Source organism: Annulohypoxylon truncatum (genome assembly GCF_022578515.1).
Source record: "Annulohypoxylon truncatum strain CBS 140777 unplaced genomic scaffold F4807scaffold_20, whole genome shotgun sequence".
NCBI classification, from domain to species: Eukaryota; Fungi; Ascomycota; class Sordariomycetes; order Xylariales; family Hypoxylaceae; genus Annulohypoxylon; species Annulohypoxylon truncatum.
Genome location: NW_025953806.1, coordinates 389,230 through 412,145, shown reverse-complemented (window position 1 = coordinate 412,145; position 22,916 = coordinate 389,230). Strand labels below are relative to the sequence as shown.

At 50.4% G+C, this 22,916-nt stretch overlaps 8 protein-coding genes across 8 annotated transcripts; 4 read left to right on the top strand and 4 right to left on the bottom strand.

Moving 5' to 3' along the window:
- The first annotated feature begins 612 nt into the window (after positions 1 to 612).
- On the top strand, positions 613 to 2,110 carry F4807DRAFT_135483 (uncharacterized protein). The gene has a single exon (XM_047993044.1). The coding sequence runs from the start codon at positions 705 to 707 to the stop codon at positions 1,779 to 1,781; it is 1,077 nt and encodes a 358-aa protein (XP_047853353.1). The 5' UTR covers positions 613 to 704; the 3' UTR covers positions 1,782 to 2,110.
- Positions 2,111 to 2,525: 415 nt separating this feature from the next.
- F4807DRAFT_461372 (UBC-like protein) lies at positions 2,526 to 4,316 on the bottom strand (the record flags this gene model as incomplete). The annotated part of the gene is made up of 8 exons (XM_048001675.1): positions 2,526 to 3,413; positions 3,478 to 3,646; positions 3,702 to 3,713; positions 3,773 to 3,869; positions 3,937 to 3,958; positions 4,021 to 4,115; positions 4,185 to 4,218; positions 4,284 to 4,316. The coding sequence occupies 8 exons, from the start codon at positions 4,314 to 4,316 to the stop codon at positions 2,526 to 2,528; spliced, it is 1,350 nt and encodes a 449-aa protein (XP_047853352.1).
- Positions 4,317 to 4,737: 421 nt separating this feature from the next.
- F4807DRAFT_429664 (NAD(P)-binding protein) lies at positions 4,738 to 6,637 on the top strand. Its single transcript, XM_047998343.1, has 2 exons — positions 4,738 to 5,768; positions 5,829 to 6,637. Exons 1-2 carry the CDS (start codon positions 5,283 to 5,285, stop codon positions 6,456 to 6,458), a joined length of 1,116 nt encoding a protein of 371 aa, XP_047853351.1. The 5' UTR covers positions 4,738 to 5,282; the 3' UTR covers positions 6,459 to 6,637.
- A 976-nt stretch (positions 6,638 to 7,613) lies between these two features.
- F4807DRAFT_452159 (RhoGAP-domain-containing protein) lies at positions 7,614 to 11,221 on the bottom strand (the record flags this gene model as incomplete). The annotated part of the gene is made up of 4 exons (XM_048000299.1): positions 7,614 to 8,042; positions 8,095 to 10,127; positions 10,180 to 10,876; positions 10,934 to 11,221. The coding sequence occupies 4 exons, from the start codon at positions 11,219 to 11,221 to the stop codon at positions 7,614 to 7,616; spliced, it is 3,447 nt and encodes a 1,148-aa protein (XP_047853350.1).
- A 2,120-nt stretch (positions 11,222 to 13,341) lies between these two features.
- Positions 13,342 to 15,286, top strand: F4807DRAFT_135369 (uncharacterized protein). Its single transcript, XM_047993043.1, has one exon. The coding sequence runs from the start codon at positions 13,547 to 13,549 to the stop codon at positions 14,981 to 14,983; it is 1,437 nt and encodes a 478-aa protein (XP_047853349.1). The 5' UTR covers positions 13,342 to 13,546; the 3' UTR covers positions 14,984 to 15,286.
- Positions 15,287 to 15,460: 174 nt separating this feature from the next.
- Positions 15,461 to 16,903, bottom strand: F4807DRAFT_429649 (uncharacterized protein). The gene is made up of 3 exons (XM_047998342.1): positions 16,025 to 16,903; positions 15,652 to 15,966; positions 15,461 to 15,593 (listed from the first exon to the last, which is right to left on the bottom strand). Exons 1-3 carry the CDS (start codon positions 16,625 to 16,627, stop codon positions 15,492 to 15,494), a joined length of 1,020 nt encoding a protein of 339 aa, XP_047853348.1. The 5' UTR covers positions 16,628 to 16,903; the 3' UTR covers positions 15,461 to 15,491.
- A 615-nt stretch (positions 16,904 to 17,518) lies between these two features.
- F4807DRAFT_461367 (P-loop containing nucleoside triphosphate hydrolase protein) lies at positions 17,519 to 21,213 on the top strand (the record flags this gene model as incomplete). Its single annotated transcript, XM_048001674.1, has 5 exons — positions 17,519 to 17,616; positions 17,674 to 17,802; positions 17,952 to 18,018; positions 18,073 to 18,472; positions 18,527 to 21,213. The coding sequence occupies 5 exons, from the start codon at positions 17,519 to 17,521 to the stop codon at positions 21,211 to 21,213; spliced, it is 3,381 nt and encodes a 1,126-aa protein (XP_047853347.1).
- Positions 21,214 to 21,330: 117 nt separating this feature from the next.
- Positions 21,331 to 22,210, bottom strand: F4807DRAFT_135235 (uncharacterized protein). Its single transcript, XM_047993042.1, has 3 exons — positions 21,969 to 22,210; positions 21,680 to 21,911; positions 21,331 to 21,610 (listed from the first exon to the last, which is right to left on the bottom strand). The coding sequence occupies exons 2-3, from the start codon at positions 21,890 to 21,892 to the stop codon at positions 21,449 to 21,451; spliced, it is 375 nt and encodes a 124-aa protein (XP_047853346.1). The 5' UTR covers positions 21,893 to 21,911; positions 21,969 to 22,210; the 3' UTR covers positions 21,331 to 21,448.
- Positions 22,211 to 22,916: the final 706 nt, after the last annotated feature.

Sequence of the window (22,916 nt, the reverse complement as noted above, 5' to 3'; positions counted from 1 at the left end):
ACGACTATACCAAGCAACTTTAAGCGGGTATTTCGGATTACGTCTCTCCTTCTGGTAGTCTAGAATCATTCATACCTAGAAGTAAACGAAAAAGAAGACTAAAACTGAACACTATCCATATACTTACACATGGCATTGGTAATGCTGTGGCTTCTAAGGAGTTCGCTTCTTGAGGACATATTATTAGATGGCTGCGTATGAGATGTCAGTTGCAGGGTCTTCAGACTTCCAAGATCTGCTCGCAGGGATATTTCTAACAGGGGGGGCCCCGGATCTCGCTACTGCTTTTTGCGGCTGCAGCTGCGCACAGACAAGAAAGCCTTGCAAGTGAAGTCCCTTGCTGCGTTTGTTTATTTTCGCGTCCTTATTGGCTCTTCCCTCCCCGCCTCATGTAGCCACAGCCCCACTCGATCCCCGGATTGGACCTTCCATCGAAAGTCGCCACGATTCGCCGAGGAGCTTATGCGCCTTCAATTCATACATCCATACAACAATCACCCTAGTTTCAACGATAGACTAGGCAGTCCACCATTTCCTCGTCGACGCTATACTGTTACCCGCATTTGGAAGTACGGGCTTTTGTATCCGCATTCTTCGAGTCTCCGTATACTTAGTACCGCGAAGCCGCTACGTGGCAAAGAACAAAGCAGCGCAACCGCAACTCTTCACCCGCAGTCACGCCTCCGAACCTCGCCGCCGCAGCCATGCCGGGCCTCACTCTCAACACCGAAGGTGCTGCCGTCTCCAGGACGCCCATATACCCGCCCGCGCCTCTGACCAGCCAATCCGTCGCCGCATCCTCAACAACTAATACCACAACTCCAGCCACATCCGCCGTAACAACGAGCGCTCCCACAAACCCAAACCCGAATCCAAACACGAACACAAACACAAACCCAAGCGCGCACACCCCCGCACGCCCCTCCTCCCCCCAGCGACCGCCCTACAGCCCCATCACGCCGCCCCTGAACCCGATCGCGCTCCCGCCGCGACCCGCCTACACGCACTCCGCGCAGCGGCCGCAGACGACCGGCGTCGCGCCGCCCGCGCCCGAGCCCATCGACTTCGACGCGAACCCGGACGTGCTGGCCCTCAAGTCCGCCATCTCGGTGCTGCAGCTGCAGCGCCGCAAGGCCGAGGCCGACATGGCCGCGCTCTCGCGCGTCAAGGCCGCCGCCCTCGCCGACCCGCGCGCCTTCGTCCGCGACCTGACCGAGGGCCGCGTCGGTATGGAAGGGGCAGGAGGAGAAGGAGGAGGAGAAGGGCCGGCGAGCTCGGATAGCGACTCGGATGAGGATTCTGACGAGGATATGGATGGCGCGGACGCGGACGCGGATGAGAAGGCGAGCGCTTCTGCCGCCGGCGGCCAACACGCTCCCAGCGGCGCTTCGAGTAACCAACCAGACACGTCCGCCAACCCTCATATCAAACCGGACTCGGGCGTCAAGCCCGAACCCTCCACCTCCTCCAGCACAGCCGCGACGTCGCGGCGAACGAAACCGCAGCCGAGCCCCTGGGCGCGGCTTCCCAAGCCGCAGAACATCGTGCGGTGCCCGCCGATCAACTGGTCGCAGTACGCCGTCGTCGGCGAGTCGCTCGACAAGCTGCACGCGGAGCAGGTCTCGCGGCCGACCCAGGGCGTCCCCGCCGTCGTCGCCGCGGACGGGCGCTACGAGTTCGGCGCCGCCACGGGAAAGCAGGAGCGGCTCGTCGGGATCGCGGCGCCGTACGCCCCGGGCAAGGACCGGATCGATCGTAGATCCAAGGGCCCGAGGAGGTAAGGCGAGGAGGTGTTATCCGGCCACCGGGCACCTCAGTGATGAGTTCCGGTGCGTGGTGTTAGGAGGTGGTGTGAAAGACGACTCCTGTGATGGAAACGGGGTCGTCTTGTGATGAAGTAACGGATAACGACTGAGCATGCATCTTATATTATTATGCGTCTTATAGGTGACGCCTCCTGTTTATTGGAGTTTGTCTTATAAGGAGAGGAGTTGGGGCTCGGCGGTTTGGATGTTTTGTGACTATTATAATAAGCATATATCAATACCCATACATCTTAAGTGGCCTTTTCCAAAGCTATTTGCAGAAATAGTCCATGTAGCCGTGCATCACGTTGTAAATCCAGCTATAGGCCATATCAAAACTTTCAATATATCATTATCAAGCCTTTCATCACATTTGATCGAGAATGCTCATGCTTTGCGTAAAGTATCGTGTTTGTACCTATAACATACGGTGTGGCTCTCTGGCCCCTGAAAGCAAATGAGGTATCAATCCTAGTCTAGATCCCATCGATCTCGATGGTGCACCGAATCTTATGCCCTAAGAAACACCATCGTTGACCAATCGTCGCCCACGTTCCTACCTGTACGGCCGAAGAAGAGACGTGGTTGCAGAAACTTCCTTAAATACACCAGACCATGCTCAACCGACGTTAGTAATCCATCTGAAATAATTAGAGGAGCCCATTGCAAACTATCTGGCTCAGCGATCCGTATTTGTAAACCATTGTCTATCCGTGGATATCACATCTCCTCCAGACTTCTTTGTACAGATCTACGTAGCTGCCTGTTGTACAATTTTCGTCCCTCCGCGCCGCCCCAATATAGCTTGTGGGCTTCCAGGTTGACTAGGGTTCGCGGGTCGTAAGGGGGTTGTTCTTCTTCCAGGGCCTCGATGATTGCTTCGAGATGTTGTTTGACGTCTTCTCGGCGAGTGGGATTAGGAAAGTAGCACGTCGTACCATCCACCGCGATCCGATGATGGAACATCGGTGTCAAGAATTTGACTCTAGGTTGTTCCTCAGGGAACCGGGGACTGAAGTTAATTCTGATGCGGAACATGCCTCCGTCCAGATTCGTCATAGGTCGTCCAAAGTAGGTGAAATTCCATACAAATGGATTTCCATCTACCAACTCCACACTATGAGGGGCTTCGCAACGTTTGTAGGATTCCTTGATCTGGTCGAATTGCCGCGCAAGGTTGACCGCAACCGTGCTATCCCTCATTTTAGAGGACATGCCCTCCACTGCCCATTTCTCCGGCTCACCATCTAGAACTGCCTTGATGCGGCGCAGTCTTTGCTCGAGTTCGGTGTAATTGAACTTTCCATCCATAGTATTAGAAGCCCCTTCAAAGGGCATGCGCACGAAAGGCTGACCGTCCTTGACCTCCTCCTTCGCCTTCTTGATGGTCTCTAAGTACGAGTCGTAATACCAGAGGAAGCGATGCTTGCAAAGATCCTTGAACGGCTCCCAGGGAACACTCGCATCGTCGATCTCAATATCATCGTCCATGTCAAGTTCGTACTCTTCTCCTTCGGGTGGGATAGGCGATGCGATGCTGCTGCCAGTAATTCCTAGGTAGTCTTCTAGTCTTTGTATGATGGAAATGCGTAACGTCTCGTGACGGATCTGAAGCATAACTTGTAAGCTTATCTTATACAGGTAAGGATAGATACTTCATGACATGAATTACCTTCGCGATGTACTCCTTCTGGTTCTTCTTATCGTGCGACTCATTTGCGTCCTCGAAACCAGGCTCGTTCTCGTAAGGGTTTGACGACATTAGGCTTTGTATCGAGACCAAGATAGACTCCAGACCCTGAGCAGGGGACCACTCCTCTCCTCGTTCTCCACGCCATGTTCTAGGATCATGTTAGGTTGAACAACGATGAGTAGATGTTAGGGAAATGTATATACCCAAGGATTGACCTAGAGGCTAGGTTAATAGAGAGCTCGGCGTGATTCTAGATAAGACCCGCTTTGCTTACAGACAGACTTTCCCGGAGGCATAGATATTGGGGTTGAATCGACAACGTCCACTGTTGGTGGTTGTTCCCGTGACGGCTGGTGACTTGCGTGGGTACTCTGAACAAACGTTGCAACTGGTTAGATATCCGTAATTGGTCGGGAGGCGTTATCACTAATAGCTAACCTCTGTTGAATTTAACCACAAACTAGATCATGTTAGTGTATACAACAATAGAAGACGACCTGGTGCTCTTAGGGGAGGACAAACCTCAAAGAAACCAAACTCGTAGGGAGTCTCGTGGGGACCGATAATCAAAGCCTTCACGTTACGAACGTCCCGATCGCGAAAGGCAACAGCGAGTGCTGCAGAGATGGTTGAAAAGCATTAGTGGTAGACTATAATGGACATATGGGAGAGGGTATTCCACATACAAAGGTCGGAACTCTTCTGTAATTCACCGATTTCCTATGAGGTGCGAAGAACTCGTCAGCCTCGCTGCCCCTCCAAGACCTTACAACGCCGGAGCGTACCTTGGTGATGCGGATAATGGACTGGTCCGCCATAGCTTCTACCAGCTATCATAGGTCGGCGCTTGATGTTAACTTGTCGACTTAATAGAGTAGACGGTTACTTGACGGATCTGAAGGGTTTGGATGTTGGTGGGTAAGATTTGGTATAGAAGGTTTTCGGCGCGTCTGATAGATTTTGGGTTACAATCGTTGAAGGAAGAAGTATGTACTGTAAAGGTAATAAGGTCGGTAGGAAATACTTACCGTAGCACTTGCAGCAGCTCTGAGGTGCATGCGGGCAAGTGGGGAGCATCCCCAAGGCAGCAGAAGAAGGCGGGGTCTACTAAAGTCTAGAGGAAGGCGTTGGCGCCGCGGGGCTGACTGGATGTACCTTTGCACAATTCGAAGTTGAGAATGCACATGTGCACATGGTCAGGCATACATGTACGTACTTTATACATATTCTGAGGCTGCTATATACATAAACGAGCACCAGAGCGTACCTACATTTATCTTATTACGTCAGACTACACATATACTTAATCTTTGTGGCTGCCGTTCACATATAAACTCCATACATCTAAGATTTCTAGGGCATTGTGACAACATGAAATGCCCAGTGATGTAAGAATGTTATCTGGGGGCACGCACTAAAAGGGTACTTAGTAGGTAAGGCACTACCTGCCTAAGGCACCTAACTAGATACGGTATAAGCACTGTATGACCTAGGAACCTATCGTAATGGATACCTCTCCTAAAGTTTCCCCCTTGCCCTTCATCAGGAGGGAACCAGGAACGCCCCACACCCAATTTACCCTTTTCTCTCTAGGATCTTCAACAATTCGGGCTTCTAGGGTGCCGAGAAATCGGCCATCGCTCAAGCTCCCGTACCCAGCATACTGCCAGGCGGTGAAGGGTTCCAAACTGCAACCTGCTTAACCCAGACGCTAGCCCTTCCACGTTCGTTTAAGGTTCAAGTCGGCAACCAAACATCGAAACAGACAAAATCGCCAATACACCATGCCCGAGACTGTAACGCAGCCCCTGCTCGGCAGGGTCCTCGTCATCGGCGGTTGTGGTTTTCTCGGCCACCACGTCGTGAACCTGCTCCTGCGCGACTGGACCAGTACCGTTTCTGTCGTCGACCTCAAGTGCCAGCGCAACCGGAGGCCAGACTCCGACGGCGTCGAGTATGTCGAGGCCGACATCACCGATACCGACGGCCTTCTCAAGGTCTTCGGGAAGCTGAAGCCCGACGTCGTCATCCACACGGCCTCGCCGCCCGCCCAGGGTCTCGGCGCCGTCGCCAACGATGTGTTCAAGAAGGTCAATGTGGACGGTACTCGCGCAGTGATCTCTGCTTGCCAGCAGACTGGCGTGAAAGTGTTGGTATACACGAGCTCCGCTAGTGTCATGAGCAACAACAAGGACGACTTGATAAACGCAAACGAGGAGTATCCTGTGATTAGGGGCAAATTGCAAACCGAGTACTATTCTGAGACAAAGGTGCTTTTTTTCAGCTGCTGTGTATGCGTCGTATGTGTTTTACTGATATTATTAAATTAGGCGCAAGCCGAGCAGCTCGTTCTAGAAGCAAACCGCGCCAATGGGTCCGAATTCCTGACTGCAGCCATCCGACCATCAGGTATCTTTGGCGAGGGCGACATGCAATTAGTCTATCACGCTGTGAACATTTTCCGCGAGGGTAAGGATAGGGTACAAGTCGGCGAAAACGATAATTTATTCGACTTCACGTACGTCGAGAACGTAGCCCACGCTCACCTGCTAGCTGCCCGCGCCCTACTAGTAACTCACGCGTCGACCACCGAACCACTCGACTACGAGAAAGTGGATGGAGAAGCCTTCATAATCACGAACGACAGCCCAGTCTACTTTTGGGATCTGATGCGTGCCATATGGCGAGAGGCCGGATCGCAGAAGGGGACAGATCACGTGTGGGTTATGAGCCGGGATACAGGCCTCCTCCTTGGATTTCTGAGCGAGGTTTTCTTCGGGATAATTAGGAAGACACCGACCTTCAACCGCCAGCGGATTGTCTTTGCCTCTATGACGAGATACTACGATATCACGAAGGCGAAGCGTCGTCTTGGCTACCGCCCTTTAGTGAGCCTCAGCGACGGTGTAAAGAAGACGGTGAGGTGGACTCTGGCTCAAGAGAAGAATAAGAAGTCGTAAAGGGGGCTTACGATTTATTATGTAATGTGTATAAGTAAGAGACGCAAGGCTTCATGATACATGTAATATCAAATTTCTACAGCGAAGTAATTAATATCTAAATTGCTGTGGTTTTGGGTCTAGGGCAAATAATATAGTAATTGGATTAATTAGACCCGTCAAAGGTACAGGTTCATCCACCTTTCGTTTTTTTCCATTCTAATATTTTAAGCTCAACATGTTGAATCGTCTGGTGCATATTTCTAGGGGATTATATTGCTTGGATATCTCTCATCTAAGTATTCATGGTCCTATATGAAGTGAGAAAATACGTATATGTATATCTGTATCCGGGTCGGTAACAACATCACACCACCTTGGAGCTGTCACTCTTCATACCAGGCTTTTGTATGAACACTGGGGTCCAGCTGCGATCACACAATTGCATTTGGATGTGTCAATTGAACAGTGTAGGCCTGAAATGCTTCTCTGTTGTTTCTGTCGTGATCGCGATTTGATGGATCTGGCTCGTCCTTCGTGGCTAACCCACTTGCGTAGCCGTCTTCGTATCAGCCGACCACTCTTCGAACTAGTAGCTAGGACTTCCTCACAAATGAAAAGCCTGAGGGGCGCAGCCTATCTGAATCGGACGCATCCAGACACCATATCTCTCTCGCGGCCCCCTTTGTCCCTACTACGCCACACTGGACCATCATCGCCTAGCTCCAACAATAATTTAATAATCCGACTTGTTTAACTCAAGTCGGAGTCCTTTGAATAAATTTGACCTGTTCGGCCAAGCCAGAAAGAAGGCAAAGGTATACCTCCCCCACTACTCCAAGCTGCGCTGCCAAACCGCTCGGAAATGGCACACCCCTTCCCAACACAAATATGCTTCTAGAACAGAATATAGGCACACCAGAAGACCGCCTCGCCCAGGTGAATCCACCTCAAAGATGTCAAAAAGCGAATCAAAAGTCATAAGGTCCATTTTAGGGAAATCGAGTGATGCGCAACGCCGGCCGAAATGCTGTTTAGTCTCGCTACAACCGACTCATGCTATGTTCCTAGAGAAAATCAAGGCCTGCGAATACTGATGAGGTATCCCTCCCACTCCGTAGGAGTCGAAGACGCGTGCTGCCATGGAGAGATATATGCCAGATGGGGACCGAATAATCATCCTGTGCCGGTCGTGACAGAGTTGTTTGGGGGAGGTCTACCCCAGCCAGAGTTGCGCCATTCTCGGCGTTGGCCATTCTCGGGCTGTTTGTCATACTGCTCCGGGTAAGGCGATGGCCCGTTATCAGGTTTCCGCCAATTCGGGTTTGGTGGTGGTGTGCCTTGTGGCGTCGTAAACGGAATTGTTGGCTCTTGCACAGGACGTACACTACTCTCTTGCTGCCATGCTGCCGGATCCGTGGCGACCCTGGTCGCTAAGGGCCTCTTACTCTCGTGCTGCTTAACAAACTCGGTGCTGTCATACTGCCTGGGGAGACCGGTCACGGCTCGGGATTCAATTTTCTTCAAAATCTCCTTCGTGGTAATCTCGCCATTGTTCATAAACAAAGTCGAATCGCTCAAAATATCCATAAGTTCGGCAGGAACCTGTATACATAGGTCAGCAAAATTCAAAGCTCATAGAAGGGCTTCTACGTACCATGCACATTTCTTCGTTGAATTGTATCAACTCCTCAACACAGGCCACTGCCGTCATAGGCTCGTCCGAGAAACTTGGGCTCTTCTCGTTGGTGTATAGTATGTTCGGAGCGATAACACGGGCGAGATTGTGTACGTCCATCCTCGATCCAGTGTCCTCATCAACTTGGTGGAAAGTAGCCACCCATTTTAAGAAACTGAACAGAACCTCTAACGTATCTCGGTGGATTTGTGGAAGTAGGCAGCATGTCAGATGTAAACAATGTCGCCTTTTATCGGTGTCTTTGATCTTGGTTGCTGCTATCCAGACCTTATATAGCTTCTGCGTCATCAGGGGATCCGGTAGCTCACGCAGATACCGTTTGAGAAGCGCAGCGAGCTGATGTGGAGTCTCATCGTTCCACCGGATAGCGTCACAACCATCTCGATCGACGGCAGCAACTTGTTCGGTGAGTTTCTTGATATTGCCATTCTTACGGAAGACACCTTCGACGGAAAGATCCTTATTCTTTAGCGCCGTGATCGTATCTTCGATGATGGCCGGTATACGTAGAGCTCCTGGTCCCACGCCATCTGTAGAATCGGCACCGTCCCGCTCGACGATTAACTCTAATGGGACACCAAATATACCCTTCTTCTTATTGACCTTACGAGTTTCGTTCTTTCCGAAGGCCTTGCCGAATTTATTCCAGAAGGTTGCTTTCCTTGCTTCGATGAGTCCGAGTAGCTCCTCAAGGGTGAATTCCGGCTCTAGCATAGGTTGCATTGTGAGAACTGCAACGTGTCGAACGATGAAGTATTCCAATCCAGAGAGTTCGGAGAAAAACTTCGTCCCGTGTCTTTGAGGTAACGAGTCCTCCTGCAAGTTATGATCCGCATCACGGCCAGTAGAGTGGCTCCTCTCGTTGCTACCGCCATAGGCAGCGTCACCAGTTGCAGATCGGAACAGCTCCTGACGCGAGGACCTGTACGCGCTAGGTTGCTGCTGCTCCCTGGCTTGCTCGGCCGCGACGATTCGAGGAATATCGTCCAAGGTTAATGCATCTTGGTGTCCAAAGTATTGCTCGGTCGTACCGCCCCCACCCAACTCTCGATCTTCCTCGATTTGCATCACCTTGTTCTGCGAATTACCTTCCCCACCGGCAGACCCCGGTCGGGCGCTGCGTCCTTCAGGTCCGTCCATGATTCTTGAAGTCCGAGCCTTCCTAAGACTGGATGATAAATGTTTGTCAAGACGTGTGCTTCTAAGTCTGCGTACATCATTGAGAGTATTCTCATAGGACGACTCTCTCTGGTGGCGTTCCCTCTCACCACCAGCAGATTTGGAGCGGGCGTCTGACCTAGGAACTGCGGCGCCGCCATCCGCTATGCGGCGCCCATCAGCAGAATCGTATCCAGTAAGGTTTGGATCGTCTGAAGGCAAGGCGCCGCTAGATCGAAGGATTTCTAGCAACCTGGCTAAGGCAACTTTAAGTAGGAAGATATACTGCTGAAGCTTCGTTATTCGCTCTAGCGGCTGACCTCGCCCATCGCCCGGGGTCTCACAAGTTGTGCAGTAGATATTATGGTCTCGGTATAGGCGAGCCTGCTCCAAGCCCTTACCCAACGCCTTGTTGCACCGTGCACATGATACACAAAACAAATGCCACCTCTTATCGCCACTTATAGCACATTCGTCCTCTATAGGTTTCCGACACAGGGTACAATGATCCGAGTCATTGGCAGACAGTCGGGACATACCTAGAGAAACTTGTAAGGATTCGTTATCAGTCTTAATCGACTCGAGAACACTGAGATCGTCGAGGAATTGGTAGAGCGCTTCAGTAGAACGATGCTCCTTTTCAACTTTGAGAGACCCCTGAAGGCAAATTCTGATCAGGAGCTTCAAGTAATGCGCAAGGCCAGTCACGAGAGACAGGAGCTCCTGGGTCACACCCAGTTTCCGCGAAGTGTTGTCTTGCATCTTAGACAACAACGAAAAGAACGCCACAATTTTCTTGCAAAGAAGCTTGGCTTCTCTCGCATAGGACAATTCTATAGTAACCATTAGCAAATCAACTTGAGTAATGTGTGCGCCGTTTCATACCGTTCATTTCGAATCTCTTCATCGTGACGTCAAGTCTATCTGCAGACCGGAATAGGATGTCCACATGTATGATGAACTTTTTGGCGACAAAAACTCCGTCCATGTATACGCCATTGCTTACGTGAAGAAGCATATCGGAGATACAGGCCGCTGATGATTCTTCAAAAGTCGACAAGACGCTCCAAATTCGATAAACCTTATTTTCCATGTCTTCCTCTTCTTGGCGAACTAGATCACGGCTTTCTGCGTCAACGGGCTCTGGGCGAGGCTCCGTTGATTCTTGGGGTGGCGTCAAACGCACGTTCCAAAATTTGTGTATCATGTAGCACTCAGGGTGCCAGTGCTGATTTTGCCCATTGCGAAATATCTCGACGAACTGTTTGAGGATGGCAGTCTGGCACCCATTGCAACGTTGAGCGAACTGTGTCGAATAATGATAATGACAGTAAACGTTTCCATCGTGCTCATAATAGCTGTCTTGGGCTCCAAACACAGTAGAGCAGAGCGAGCAGGTGAAGTGGTCGACGTGGTATTTGCGGTCGAGAGCTGTGATATAGGACCCACGTAAAGCACCACCACATTGATAGCACAAGAGGCCGAGTCGTCGAAAATAATCCGTCTCGCACAGCGGATATTGCCCACCGGTCTCTTCATCGTCGGCAGGGAAGAACTTGGATGCCACGATCTGGCCGCAGTCCTACGTTTTGTTAGATGTGGGATATATCTTATCACCGGTGTAGTAGAAGCAACTTACTCGACACTTAAAACAGTCGAGATGATAGGTCCCTTCTAACGCTCGTACAAATTGGCCGGTCAAGGACTCGCCGCACTTAGCGCACACACGCATGTGACCACTTGCTGTTCTGCCGCCTCGCCCTCGAGATCGGTCTCGCTCACCACTCGGCCTCGGGTCGCTGCGAGCGCTGAGAGCTGGTGAAGTAGGAGGCAGACTAGGCGGAGGAAAAGCTCCATTGGGGTAAGACGGACTTGGCGTCAAATTCGGTCGGTCGTGATCGAGCTGGTAGCTATGTTCGTTGGGCATCGGCGGTGGATGCCCATGAATCCGGTCACCAGGCAGACCGCCATCGTAGTCGGGGCCCATCATGGCGACCAAAATGAGGCCCTACCTCAACCCGGTCGAATAGAAATAGATATTACCAGTAATAGAGCTCGTCGTCGAATTGATCGAAACACGAAACTAAGCGACGATTGTACAATTGCTGTTACGATTAGGATAGCGTTGTCCAACGTCAGACATTGGCATCAGACGGTTCACCTCGTCGTCCCTCAAACAACGCGTGCGACTGGGTACGGATGCAGGAACGAGGTGACAATTATTCGGCGTTATGCAGGCAAGAAGATATGGACGGTATGGCGACGCAGGAAAATAACGGGGACCAATTTTATATCCAGGTATCCAGTGATAGTGGTGAACGAGTGTGGCAGTGAGACCGCTGCAGCTGGCAGTTAGTGAAGATAAGTGGTGGGTATTTTTTTTATTTTTTTCACGATGCGACGAATTCGGTACAGAATTGGGGCCTGCGCTGGAAGGTGGTGGATGGCCTGTTCTGGTGGGTTGTTTATATTGGCTGACAATTGGTTTTCGGGCGTATGTTTGGTTTGGACTTCTATGTATGTACTATGTGCGATGTGCGATGTGCGAGGATGTGCGAGGATTATGCTAGGCCGCGTCTAATTGTCGAAGGATTTCGTGGGTATCGAGGGCATCGAGAACATGGATAATATCGGAACATGTAAAATGCGCTGGAAGGGAAAACGATCGTGGAGGATCCAATATGATGGCACGGCATGAAGTGCGTGACGCCGTAATCAGCTTAATTAGCGGAAGGGATAGGGAGGCGAGGATATGCTCGTTGCCGGCGAGGTTGCAACCTTCAGGTTCAAGGGGCAGAAGCTAAGAAGCGGGAGCTGCAACAGAAGGGGGGGAAGAAGACTGGGGTGCGCCCAGGTAGGAATCGAATGCAATGCAGGACAAAGGGATAGTGGAATAATGGGATGAATGGGCTACGGTATATGGGTATGGGATATGGGATATGGGATATGGGAATATAGCGCCCGGGTGCAGGTGTTCTACACGTACTAAGTACGTGGTACGTAGTAGGTAATAGTTGAGGTAATTGGGAGGTAATTGGTAAGTAGCACATCCATAGGTTAGCCTTTTTAGTGTAGTAGGCAGGTAGGCAGGTAATTAGTTTAGTAGCGAAAGGGACCTTCTCTGTCTTTTTAGTGTCGACGTCTGGTGTTATTGGACGTTTGTCAGGTATCGAGGGGCTAGCTCGAGTCCGGAGGGAAACTGATTATGTACGAAGAGAGACAGGACGAGGACAGAATAATTAAACGACCATCCAATCACGGACAACAACTGACGAGAGAAACAATTGAACAATAACGACTTGGAAGAAGTCCGTCCAGTCAATAATAAGACCACGACCGCACGAAAACCAACCCTCGATTTTGGGGGAATTGAAGAACGATGCCCCTAAATGGTCTTCTCTCAAAGACTAGGAGTGGTAAACTTGCCTAGTACATAACGGTAGAAGGAAGATTAGGGTAGGAGGCCAGGATACCTGTAATCTCATTAATAACCTTTTAGTACCAATTTTAGCTTCGGATCAAGCCCAGCCAGTTACCTCACAGGGACCCCACGAAACAGACCCACGGTAGGGTCTCTCACGTGATATTATCGGGAAATCGCTTTAGCGCGGTACCCATGACTGTGGAACGTTGAATTTCTATTCGTGCAACCATGCCTGATCCGAAGTCACCTACCTTAGTACTTAGTTAGGTAATTACACTCCTTTGATGCATATTGGTGAAAGAGTCAATTGAAGCGCTCAGATTCACTGCCAATAGGTACCCATTTCCAACCAAGTCATCCAAAAAGAATATAATACGCATATAGTACTACATAATAGTGGATAAGTACCCATCACAAAGACAAAGACGTTGGATTGTCCAATACACGGCAATTGATACCTCATTCGTCCAAAGATTCATGTTGAGGTTAGCTAAATCCACCAGGTACATAATCCAGGCTAACTGAATGGATATCTAGATAAGTACCCAAGTACCTATATACCATCAATGCATTGCATGTCGGTAGTGCAAAAGACCGGCCCCAATTTTAAAACAACATTTCCGGTTACCTAACTGCATCAAAGCAACCCTTTTAACGATTTCAATCATTTTCATTGGATACGCCTATGTGGTTAAATACCTACCTACTTTGCTCATCGTACATATCGTACACGTTGCTTCCTGCACTTCGTCACCCTGCATTGATAGCCTATCTCACCAACTCACTAAAAAGTCCCTTGGCGCTCAGCAGATATGCCCCTGACGATAAATGGAACAACAGCCAGAGGTGGAAATATTAGTCCATATCGGCGCTCCAAGCAGAGCAGTCGATGATACTCGGTACCGGTCTCTGACTACCTCCTATCTGGAGTTTCAGCCAGCGTGCCGTGTTGAACTGTTTAGTCAGGCTCCCTCTAGCCTAGACGGAAACGATGGCAACTATAAAGTAGATGGTCAGGGAATTCTGCAGGAACCCTTCAGGGACACCTTCTCAAGCCAACCATCAAGTGAGCCTCTTGGCACCCTCAAATCGCTCCAAGCCTCGTTTCAGAGTGTTCTCGACAATGCAGGCTCACCTCGCGTCCCCCAAAGATGTATTCCCGAAAATGAGTCAGCGAGCACCGGCGGAGGGATGACGATGCCGATGGCACAATCACCATGGCAAAGCCCATCCAGCGTAGTGCAAGATTCATTCTTGGAAAACCATATCAACATCTCTGATTTAACATCTCCTACAAGAGTTTTAGAGCATTACCTTCAGCATTTTGATTCTCCGTCGACAGGTCCAACTGCTTCTCAAAGGAGCAGCAACAGTACCTCCCGTGGCGGCGCTTCTCGAAATTCCGTTCATCCTAGGTCTATAGACAGATACTCAGCCCCTTCAGTGCCATGCACACCCTCAGTTGTGCCTTGTACGCCTCCAGGCAAGCCCCTTTCTTCCCTTGGGGTTTTATCTAGAAGGGCCTGCGCAATAGAGCACCGTGGGGGATTAGACCAACAAAATCAACAAGAGGCCTCACAATCGCAAGACGAGGTAACCAGTGATGATATCGTTGAGGAAACCATTATGGAGTCATCGTCAGACCCCCAGTCTGTCGCTAGAGCCGATTCCGAACCAGCACCAACTAAACGACATGGGTCAAGCTCAATTTTAAGCTCGCGAGCTCTACTAAGAGCAGCCAGCGACATTGGTCCGAGGCCATCTTCTCACCAGAAGTCATCGGTCCTAACAGTTAGCTTCCTAAGTGACCATGGCTACACTTACGACAGTCTAGAGCTGCGAGCGCCAGATCCCTCTATCTCTATGACGGAGGTCGAGCCGGACAACTTCATCACACCTGGGCTAGAAAGGCTAGCCCAGGACCTAAATATCCCGAAACGGTATAGGCCAAAAGAAACGAAAAGAGACCTACGCCCCTTTGAACGTGGGTATTGGCTTGTGGATTGTTCGGCTTGGGATTCGCAACTCAAGCGAGACGCCTGGGCGTATCTGGCAAACTACGTCGGAACCGGGGTTGCGGGATGGGGTATATGGTGTAGGAGGGATTCAGATTTCCGGTGGCTTCGGGTTTACTGTTGGGGTTTAGTGACCGCCCATGTTTACTTACTATTATACTTGGCTAGCCAGCGCAAGATCCTCTATACTGGGAGCTCTTGGGTTGATAGCGACGGCATTCCGATCATTGTAATGGAAACAAGAGACTAGATAGCATAACTGGAGATTCGAGTTGTGACGAGACAAAAATCCTGGGTAACGGCGTTTAGGATGTTATTTCAAGGATAGATACCCTTAGGCCGGCTTAACCAAATTGATGGCCAATACGATTCATTTAAACGAGTTCTCTTATTTGACGCCCATCTAGCCTCCTTTATAGCCATTGCTAGCGCACCTGTTAAACAGCGGAACATTCCCAGACGGGTATGTGTATAAGGAAACGGAGAGTAAATACTGCTTAAGCAAGGAGAATTATAGTACATTCCGTTTTCAACGGCCAACCATCGTCAAAGTCCTTGAACCACCTCGGAAAGCACGTAACAGAACCTTGCATACCCATGAGGCGTCGTAAAATTATGAGACGGACCGGCTCGTCTTTTCTTTTTCTTTTCTTTTTTTTCTCAAGTACCCTCGTCGCCTGCGTATTTACAAAGGAGACCGCCGATTTCCGAGTCCACGACTACCCATCCCGCGTTTTGGTGAAAGGAGAGATGTGAGCTTAAGCCTTGGGTGAGGGGCTCTTGGCTACCTTTCGATGGAAAAGCTCGCCTACTTCCTTTGCATATTGAGCCGAGGATGCCTTGAAAAGGTCTTCGTATGGCTATAGACTTGTTAGTTTCTATATATTATATCAACGGAAACCGGGGATATGGTCTTACAAGACGTTCTTCCGCGGACAAGTTCTTCCACTCCTGGCCGATCTGCTTGGCACTCTCGGATATGGTCTTGTTGGCGAAGTCTCCAGTGGCCCATCTTGCCTTCGTGAACAGGCTGAATGGGGTAGTAGGCTGCTTGGGCTGACGCTCGTCACGAATGAGCTTCACTCCTGACTTGGGAGGGAAGCTGTGCTTCTTCTTCAGGAGTCGACGGGCATTGTTGGCAGTGTGGATCTCCTGAGGGGTGTAGTTCTCCACCCACGCCTTGTATGCTGCCGCATTGCTGAGCTTGTTCTGTTCAGCGGTGGCTTGGAGTCGCTAGGAAATAGTTAGAACATCTAGTACGATAGAGATGTGATTGAGTAGAACAGCTTACCTGAAGTCTAGCGGACGGTAGGTTCTTGAATTCTCCACCGAGGGTAGCCATTCTAGTACGGAAAACGTCTGAGCCACCGACGGTCCCCTTGTTCTGTTCAGCTACGTATACCGTCCAGGGATTGTCTGGGAGTAGTTTCGGCACGGAAAATAGGGCCGTCTTCCTGAGCTCTCTTCTTTCAAGGAGAATCTTCTTCTCTGGGCTCACTACGCGCTTCTTTGGTCCAGGTTTGGTCCCCTTTGCTTTCGCGGCAGTCTTCGACTTGGTAGACTTGGACTTGGTGGTCTTGGTCTTGGACTTGGACTTGGACGCGGCGGCCTTAGTAGCTTTGGTGCCCTTGGTAGCCTTCGAGGCCTTCGAGGCCTTGGTAGTTCCAGCTTTAGTCGTGGCCTTGGTACGTCCTTTTGTAGCCGCTGGCTTCGCCGCACTCTTGGTGGCAGTGGAAGCCTTAGGTTTCCCTGGAGTCGCAAAGCTTCGGACAAAGAGGCGACCAGATCGCAAAGAGTTGGCAGACAAGTTAGAGACTACAATGCGACCAGATGACGTAGTGGCAGGTGCTGAGGTCAAGCGCCTGATGGCAGCGCGTCCAATAGAAGACAGCATGGTGGGCTGTGGTGGTTAACAGTGATCAATTGATATCCAGGAATATTTTGTCGTAGAATTGAAGGGTATCAGAGACCCAGGAGCCAATTCGCGGAGGCAACCGAGACAGTAAGAGGGGCGTCTGAAGAAAATCTTTAGCACCGGAATTCAAGCCGATGTTTATTCAAACACGCGACATTAAAAGCATTCCGTTTGGAGAACTGGGAAGCTTTTAGATTGTGCGGCTGCTATATTTTTGCGGTCCCACTTTTTCAAGCTTCTGTGCTACCCCACCTTCAGGTGTTTGGAAATTAACGATTTTCCAATGGTAGGGCAACTTCGAACTGGGGAGGTGACCGAGTGGCGTCATGCATATCTTCATAAATGTATTTAGTAGCTCTAATAATTTCCCGGTTAATGCATAATTCTAGCTTATCTCTGCTATACGTACCTACGTAGCTCGATGTACCTACCTACCTAGCCACATGTACAATCAGAAAGTACCACGTGCCAGGCTCAACCCATGCATCAGCCACACTCAATTTTTGAGTCGCCGGATTGTTACCAGGCTTGAGCTAAAATACATCTGTAAGTTTTCAAGTTACCTCATTCATCAATCAATTCTTACATTCGAAGTCTACGGAGATCCCCAGCGGTTAGATGAATCTGTCGATATCCCAAGACGAACTATACGTCCAAAGAAACGTCTATGCTTCTATCTAGGTGATCTTTCTATTTTGGATTTAGCCTGGTCGTCTAATTGAAGCTTTCCTCGCGCCCTCTGGTAGCTCTCACCATTGTAGTGCGACCGAGCCGTACTATCTTAACAATAAAAAATCATGGCTCGGCTCAGAGACTCACGCTCACCAACTCCAGCAGGAAGCCAGCCATCCTCAAGACGACACCGCAGAGATGATGACAGGAGAGATCGAGACCGGTACCGGGATCGGGATCGTCGAGACTTTGCCCGAGACGCAAGGCGTCGCAGTCGTTCTCGGAGCCCCCATGATGTAAGACGACGCGATCTCTCCCGCGATTTTTACTTGTCTAACAACTCAACCGCGCAGCAGCGTCGAAATCGCGACCGAGATAGGGATCGCGACCACGAAATTCGCCGACGTGACCGTTCCGCAGACCGCCGAGATGATGACCATTATCGAGGCGGAAGGGACCGTAGACGGTCGCGTGATCGCCCCGTAGATAGGGAGAGAGAACGCTCCTCCGACCTTCGTCGACGTAGAAGTCGTGACCGTGATGGTGATAGAGATCACCGAACTAGGCGAGACGACTCCCGTGATCGAGGCAGAGGACGACGCGAAGGTACTGCTGACTCTCATCCGCGCAGTAGGCGAGGTGATAGCCGCGAGCGACGCACGGCGTCCAATGAGAACACAAAGGCGAAGTTATCTGATGTACGTTATGCCAGGTCGTTTCATTCTACCACAGAAGCTAACTCGGATTTACAGGCAGAATTAAAACCAAAACCTGCGCCCGCCCAGTCTGATGCCGACAAGAAAGCTGAACGTCTCGCAAAATTAGCAGCATGGAAGAAGAAGCAGGAGGAGAAAGAGAAACAGAAAGACCCAACTCCAGGTGGAACGCGGAAGCTTTTAGCTGAAATGGACCAAAAGGCTAACACTGCACCTTCTAATTCAACGCCCACAGGAGCCTCCCCAGCGCCAATATCGCCTGCTGAGACGCAAGTAACCGCCCCGGCGGCCCCCTACGCCGGTAAATTTGACCCCAAAGCCATCGCAAAGAAATCTGCCCCGAAGACACACACTCCAAGTACTGCACCTAAATTAGGAGTCGTTGCGGGTCAACCACCCGCAGCAAGTCTTCCGTTAACAGCTAAAGCTCCACGTGGTGAGTTTTCCTGCCAATACATCCCTCCGTGTCTTACTGACAAGATCATTAAAGTTTCTGCTCTCCCACAAAGTAGAGCTAAGACAAGCGGGTTTGGCTTCCACAAGCAGAATGCAGAAACCGAGAAGGTTTCGCAGAAGCGGAAATTAATACTAGATGAAGACGATGCATCGGACAGAAAACTTGCTAAGCTGCCTTCCCTCTTACCCCTTGGTGACGTTGATGATACGCCATATGAGAATCAGGATGAAGAGGATGACGACGATGACGCAGACCACTTCGCCGGAGATGAGGCTGAAGAGGCTGCTCTCGCTCGCGCAGCCCAGGAGAGACGAGAGGAACGTATTGCCCAGGAGAATGCCCAGCAAGGAACGGAGATGCAAATCGACCACGGCGAAGACGAATCTGCCCCTGAGACGAATGGCGTCGTTCAAGCTGTCCATCCGAATGAAGCTATGGAAGTAGACGAGGACGACGTCGATCCCCTTGACGCCTTCATGAATGACCTTGAGACTAAGCCTGTCGCGAGTAAACCTCCCAAAACAAGTCTGAGCAAGAGTAAGGATTCACAAGAACCCGAGGCATACTTCAGCGAGGACGAGTACGATTATCGAAATGAGAACGTTGAGCCCGATTCGTTCTTGGCTATCGCGGCGAAAGCACGCAAGAAGAAGGACATTCCGTCCGTGGACTACAGCAAGGTCGACATAGAACCCGTTCGAAAGAACTTCTGGGTTGAACCAGCTGAGTTGTCGGAGATGACCGAAGCCGAATTAGCAGACCTGCGTATCGAATTGGATGGAATCAAGGTATCTGGTAAGGACGTACCTAAGCCAGTCCAAAAATGGTCTCAATGCGCCTTATCACGAAAGACGCTTGACATCGTTGATAGTTTGGGTTACGAAAAACCCACGCCGATCCAAATGCAGGCCTTTCCCGCGATCATGTCTGGCCGAGATGTCATCGGTGTTGCAAAGACTGGCTCCGGAAAGACCCTCGCCTTTCTGTTACCTATGTTCAGACACATCAAGGATCAACGACCTCTCAAAGAGAACGAAGGTCCTATTAGTCTGATTATGACTCCTACACGTGAGTTAGCTACCCAAATACACAGAGACTGCAAACCGTTCCTAAAATCGATGAATCTACGGGCGGTTTGCGCATATGGCGGCGCACCCATCAAAGATCATATCGCCGAATTGAAGAGGGGCGCAGAAATCGTCGTATGCACTCCAGGTCGCATGATCGATCTGCTGGCGGCTAATCAGGGCCGCGTAACGAATCTAAAGAGAGTCACTTACGTCGTTCTTGACGAGGCAGACAGAATGTTTGACATGGGATTCGAACCACAGGTGATGAAAATATTCGCCAATATGCGGCCGGATCGGCAGACGATTCTGTTCTCGGCCACCATGCCACGCATCATGGACGCCCTAGCTAAGAAGGTCTTGAACAGCCCGGTAGAGATCACTGTAGGAGGTAGGAGCGTCGTTGCTCCGGAGATCACTCAAGTTGTCGAGATTCGGGAAGAGAATACGAAGTTTGTTCGCCTACTTGAGCTCCTGGGCGAGCTTTACGACAAGGATGAAGATGCTCGAACGCTGGTGTTCGTGGAGCGTCAGGAGAAGGCGGATGATTTACTAAAAGAGCTGATGCGCAAAGGCTACCCTTGCATGTCAATCCACGGCGGAAAGGATCAGATTGACAGAGATTCGACCATTGAAGATTTCAAACATGGCGTCATTCCCATCCTCATCGCAACATCCGTGGCAGCTCGTGGTCTTGACGTCAAGCAGCTAAAACTTGTCGTGAATTACGATGCCCCTAACCATCTCGAAGATTATGTGCATCGTGCTGGCCGCACTGGGCGTGCCGGAAACAAGGGAACAGCAGTCACTTTTGTTACTGGAGAACAGGAGAATTGCGCGCCAGGAATCGCGAAGGCTCTGGAGCAAAGCGGCCAGTCAATTCCGCCACAACTTGATGAAATGCGCAAGGCCTTCAGGGACAAGGTTAAGTCTGGCAAAGCCAAAGACCAGTCAGGCTTCGGTGGAAAGGGGTTGGAGCGTCTTGACCAAGAGAGGGAGGCGGCTCGCTTGAGAGAACGGAAATCGCATAGGACAGAGGGCGATGAAGAGGAGGAGAAGAAGGAGGAAAAATCTGGAGAGGATAAGAAAGGTGACAAAGCCCTGTCGGCCATTCAAACAGCCGCCTCAGGTATCATCTCCCGCGATTCTGCTGCTCCTCCCAAGGTTGATCTTGAACCGAAATTTACCATCCATAAAAGGGAAGATGCCCCGGCGTCCGCGAGCGGCAACAATCCCCTGGACAAAGTATCTTCTGCCATTAATGCTATTAATGCGCGTCTGGGTCGTGCTGGCCAATTAAGACCAGGCCAACCAATCGATAACAAGGGCCCAGATGCTGGCGCGTTCCACGCAACCCTTGAGATCAACGACTTCCCACAGAAAGCGCGTTGGGCCGTCACTAATAGAACTAATGTGGCTAAAATTCTTGAGGCTACCGGCACTTCCATCACTAACAAAGGCACATTCTACCCGCCTGGGAAGGATGTACCGCCTGGTGGTGAGCCTAAGCTTTATGTATTGGTGGAGGGCGATACAGAGTTAATGGTCGCCAACGCCATGGCTGAGCTTACTCGCTTGCTGAAGGAGGGTACCATAGCCGCAGCCGATGCAGACAGCAGGGCTCCTATCGGTGGTAGATATACAGTCACGTAAGACACGTAAGGTATAAGGCTCTGTGCGTTAGTCAACTATAAATCAGTATCTTAGGCAAGGCAGGATTAACTAATGCTCTCTATTTACAAAAGGATATAGGCGTTCGGTGGAAGTGAACGGCTAGGCAGAACATATACAAACGAACCTGAACGAAGGATTCCTCCTTTTAAAAGGGGAGCAGTAAGCATGTTTAACAGTAACTAAGAATTGAGATATCAGATTCGTAAACCTCTCGCTAATTATGAGTGCGTGATTGTGCTGCTTCGTCAGCATCTCGCTGCCGTATCTCGTTATTACTGATTTCCTTGAGTGTGTCGTTGCGTGTCTGCTTCTTCTGCGCTGCCAACTGCGAGCCCAGCTTCCCCGCGCTCTTAGACGATGCAGCTTGTGCTCTGGCCTGTAGACGACGGTTTTAGAATGGTTGGTGTTCATAGGAGGAAAGGGGGCGGGGTAGAGACGGCATTACCTCTGCAGCTTCGGCTGCTCGTCTCCTAGCCTCGACGGCGTCGCTACTAGTATCCGGTGGCTTCGGCGTACTTCCCGCCCCTCCCAAGGTCCGAGGCGGGCCACTGACCTTAGCGGGGACAGATGCGCGTTCTGGCTGAGGAGGGGCGGAACCTAGGACGCGACCCGGCTGGGAGAAGTTGTCGCTGTCCGATTTGCCGCAGATGTTTCCCATCTCCGTTTCCTGTGGCTTGCTATTATAATCGGGCCGTTGTTTGGTGTGGGTGCGAGTGCCCGGGCTAGCAAGATACCTTATAAAGTAAGGCCAATCTAATTTCCAGATCGTTCGCTTGAAATCTTGTTGCGCTGGATCTTTTTAAGTTGCGTAGCGGGTAAGTGAGACTAGGGTTTTGACGTTGCTTTGTTTCGTCCGAACAGACAAAGTGGCCCGTTTTCTGTGGCATCTACTGTTTGGAATGGCAGCAGAATGGACGTCTCTTCCCATGTGACGTGGGAGGGAGGGCTGTGGGCTGTGTGGGCTGTGCTGATTGATGTTGAGGCTCAAGAGATCTCTATTAGGTAAGCTGATAGATAGATTGGGATTACGCATGCTTGAGAATTCTTACCGAAGCTTGGGACCCTGGAATCCCATGCGGGGGCTAGAGGTACAAACACAGTACGCGTGCTTAGTCTAATAAAATTTTCACGGTACAATAATTCACATCTTCAGAAAAAGGACATAGGACACAAGATTTGGTTATATCAGTGTAATTCTTATGTAGGTCAGGAAATGACATGGAGGCCTCATAAAAAGTTAAAATATTTTATGGTTGATAACGGTTCTTATAGTATATAGTATAAACGTGCATAAAGATCTAGATGTATCATATTAACTTTTTATTTCTTTGGGAAACAACGAAAGGTACCTGATTATCCCCTCATCATTCCAGTTTCGTATGCACGTGTTGCATATGTCGATAGCGGATAAGACCCACTCTAGACAAGAACCCTGATGGCCATCTTGCACCTTGCCTGCTCGCGACGGTTGTGCCTTGCCTGGGAAAATTGAACCCCACATTGACAATTCTAACAAATCCACGCGAGATCATTGGTGAGCAACAACGTCAGCCAAAGAAAAGTGCAACGCCGGGATCCAACGCCTGGTCAGCATACGTTTAGGCATAATAACGACATTAGGGTAGGGCATAAGATAACAACACCAACAAAGTACAGGCCTAGGCCTGTTCGTGTTGGAAGGA

What these genes read in the sequence shown, in the direction of transcription:
- F4807DRAFT_135483 (XM_047993044.1), top strand. Translation starts at nt 705, where the DNA reads ATGCCGGGCCTCACTCTCAACACCGAAGGTGCTGCCGTCTCCAGGACG.
- F4807DRAFT_429664 (XM_047998343.1), top strand. Translation starts at nt 5,283, where the DNA reads ATGCCCGAGACTGTAACGCAGCCCCTGCTCGGCAGGGTCCTCGTCATC. An exon ending in AGTACTATTCTGAGACAAAG is followed by an intron (nt 5,769 to 5,828) that starts GTGCTTTTTTTC and finishes TTATTAAATTAG; the next exon opens with GCGCAAGCCGAGCAGCTCGT.
- F4807DRAFT_135369 (XM_047993043.1), top strand. Translation starts at nt 13,547, where the DNA reads ATGGAACAACAGCCAGAGGTGGAAATATTAGTCCATATCGGCGCTCCA.
- F4807DRAFT_429649 (XM_047998342.1), bottom strand. Translation starts at nt 16,627, where the DNA reads ATGCTGTCTTCTATTGGACGCGCTGCCATCAGGCGCTTGACCTCAGCA. An exon ending in TACCGTCCGCTAGACTTCAG is followed by an intron (nt 15,967 to 16,024) that starts GTAAGCTGTTCT and finishes ACTATTTCCTAG; the next exon opens with CGACTCCAAGCCACCGCTGA. An exon ending in TGTCCGCGGAAGAACGTCTT is followed by an intron (nt 15,594 to 15,651) that starts GTAAGACCATAT and finishes ACAAGTCTATAG; the next exon opens with CCATACGAAGACCTTTTCAA.
- F4807DRAFT_135235 (XM_047993042.1), bottom strand. Translation starts at nt 21,892, where the DNA reads ATGGGAAACATCTGCGGCAAATCGGACAGCGACAACTTCTCCCAGCCG. An exon ending in GAGCAGCCGAAGCTGCAGAG is followed by an intron (nt 21,611 to 21,679) that starts GTAATGCCGTCT and finishes CGTCGTCTACAG; the next exon opens with GCCAGAGCACAAGCTGCATC.